Below are 3,008 nucleotides of genomic sequence, written 5' to 3' on the forward strand. Positions count from 1 at the left end.
CTACAAGATGTTTTACGCTCGTACGTCTCGTCCATCAACATAATTACTCGAGAGTTGGGCGAGTTCTGGTTATACTTTGGAGGAAACAAATGAATTATCACCTTAGCTGTGCCGTAAATCTGCCACTCGCACACGTCCATACACTGCAATATAAATAGATTCCTGCACAAACATTCATAGAATTGATCTGCTTGTTCGACAAATATTCTTGCTTTTGTGCTTCGTCATCTTTCGTTTGCCATTTCCCTTTCGTTTCCCATGAGAAAATGTTGGCACTGACCCTCGCTAATGCTGGCAGTGGTGTTCAACTTTCGCCTTGCCCAGTACATTTCCTCTTGCCCAGTACATTTCTCCTTGTCCAATACATTTCCCCTTGCCCAGTACATTTCCTCTTACCCAATATATTTCCCCTTGCCCAATACATTTCCCCTTGCCCAGTACATTCCCCCTTGCCTAGTACATTTCCCCTTGCACAGTACATTTCCCCTTGCCCAGTACATTCCTCCTTGCCCAGTACGTTTCCCCTTGCCCAGTACTTTTCCTCTTGCCCAGTATATTTCCCCTTGCCCAGTACATTCCTCCTTGCCCAGTACGTTTCCCCTTGTCCAGTACTTTTCCTCTTGCCCAGTACATTTCTCCTTGCCCAGTACATTTCTCCTTGCCCAGTACATTTTTCCTTGCCCAGTACATTTCCTCTTGCCCAGTACATTTCTCCTTGCCCAGTACATTTCTCCTTGCCCAGTACATTTCTCCTTGCCCAGTACATTTATCCTTGCCCAGTACATTTATCCTTGCCCAGTACATTTATCCTTGCCCAGTACATTTCCTCTTGCCCAGTATATATCCTCTTGCCCAGTACATTTCCCCTTACCCAATACATTTCTCCTTGCCCAGTACATTTCCTCTTGCCCAGTACATTTCTCCTTGCCCAGTACATTTCTCCTTGCCCAGTACATTTCTCCTTGCCCAGTACATTTCTCCTTGCCCAGTACATTTCTCCTTGCCCAGTACATTTCCTCTTGCCCAGAACATTTCCCCTTGCCCAGTACATTTCCCCTTGCCCAGTATATTTCCCCTTGCCCAGTACTTTTCCTCTTGCCCAGTACATTTCTCCTTGCCCAGTATATTTCCCCTTGCCCAGTACATTTCCTCTTGCCCAGTACATTTCCCCTTGCCTAGTACTTTTCCTCTTGCCCAGTATATTTCTCCTTGCCCAGTACATTTCCCCTTGCCCAGTACATTTCCCCTTGCCTAGTACATTTCCTCTTGCCCAGTATATTTCTCCTTGCCCAGTACATTTCCCCTTGCCTAGTACATTTCCTCTTACCCAATACAATTTCTCCTTGTTCAGTACGTTTCTCCTTGCCCAGTACATTTCTTCTTGCCCAGTACATTTCCTCTTGCCCAGTACATTTCTCCTTGTCCAGTACATTTCTCCTTGCCCAGTACATTTCCTCTTGCCCAGTACATTTCCTCTTGCCCAGTACATTTCCTCTTGCCCAGTACATTTCTCCTTGCCCAGTACATTTCCTCTTGCCCAGTACATTTCTCCTTGCCCAGTACATTTCCCCTTGCCCAGTACATTTCCTCTTGCCCAGTATATATCCTCTTGCCCAGTACATTTCCCCTTACCCAATACATTTCTCCTTGCCCAGTACATTTCTCCTTGCCCAGTACATTTCCCCTTGCCCAGTACATTTCCTCTTGCCCAGTATATATCCTCTTGCCCAGTACATTTCCCCTTGCCCAGTACATTTCCTCTTGCCCAGTATATATCCTCTTGCCCAGTACATTTCCCCTTGCCCAGTACATTTCCTCTTGCCCAGTATATATCCTCTTGCCCAGTACATTTCCCCTTACCCAGTACATTTCTCCTTGCCCAGTACATTTCTCCTTGCCCAGTACATTTCCTCTTGCCCAGTATATATCCTCTTGCCCAGTACATTTCCCCTTACCCAGTACATTTCCTCTTGCCCAGTACATTTCCCCTGCCCAGTACATTCCCCCTTGCCCAGTATATTTCTCCTTGCCCAGTACATTTCCCCTTGCCTAGTACATTTCCTCTTGCCCAGTATATTTCTCCTTGCCCAGTACATTTCCCCTTGCCCAGTACATTTCCTCTTGCCCAGTATATTTCTCCTTGCCCAGTACATTTCTCCTTACCCAGTACATTCCCCCTTGCCCAGTACATTTCCCCTTCGCTTCGCTAACAAGATGGATGACCAAATAACTAATAGTATGTTTTATGAATGACTAAGACCACATTAAAAAAACATGACCAACGCATATCCATAAAGCATATAGTCAAGTCAGGGTGAAATTACTATTATGAAAGCGTAAATTGCCATATATAACTTGTGATAACTTTACTAGATGTATGTATTTTCCGAGATGTATTTGGTAATATCAGCGCCATAATATCCACTAATATACTTTTCATCATAATTACGAAACTATCTTCTTAATACTTATGGTCTTGTTATTTTACTCTTGCTCTCGACCATTTTCTGAGTGTTTCTCTCTTCCTTCTTCTCGCCCCGGTTATCCATCGTTTAGTTATTCATTCTCTGCGTGAGAGGCGGGCGGGGCGCAGGCAGGGGTTACGCCCATGGCAGCGGAGGCGAGAGGAGCGGCCGTGTACGTACAGCATTGCTCTACGTGGGAGAGTATGGAGGGAATACGCCCATGCGTGAGTGATGGAGTGCACGCCCATGTTTGACCTTGGGGGCGTACAGGTGTGATGTCTAGTCTAGGTGGATATGGGCGGGCGTGGGTCTATGCGTCCGGTTTGCTTGTTTGTCACTTTGCAAATGATGTGATGAAGTGAGCCCCGTGATAGAGTGGCATCGCGTCCCGGCACCAGCACGCGCGACTCGCCGGTGCCAAGTGGAGTGTCTTCTGAGGAGCGTCGGTGCCAACACATTCTTCCCCCACCCTCGTACGCACCCGAAGCCGACGTTGGAGCGTAGTTTATTCATGAATGCGATTAAACATAAAGATGATGCAGA

The 3,008-nt window shown here is 46.5% G+C and overlaps 1 protein-coding gene across 1 annotated transcript; it reads right to left on the reverse strand.

The window, feature by feature from the left end:
• Positions 1-766: 766 nt before the first annotated feature.
• Positions 767-1,945, reverse strand: LOC138862527 (uncharacterized). The gene has a single exon (XM_070124927.1). The coding sequence runs from the start codon at positions 1,943-1,945 to the stop codon at positions 767-769; it is 1,179 nt and encodes a 392-aa protein (XP_069981028.1).
• Between the last annotated feature and the right edge of the window lie 1,063 nt (positions 1,946-3,008).

Source organism: Penaeus vannamei, chromosome 9 (genome assembly GCF_042767895.1).
Source record: "Penaeus vannamei isolate JL-2024 chromosome 9, ASM4276789v1, whole genome shotgun sequence".
Classification (NCBI taxonomy): Eukaryota; Metazoa; Arthropoda; class Malacostraca; order Decapoda; family Penaeidae; genus Penaeus; species Penaeus vannamei.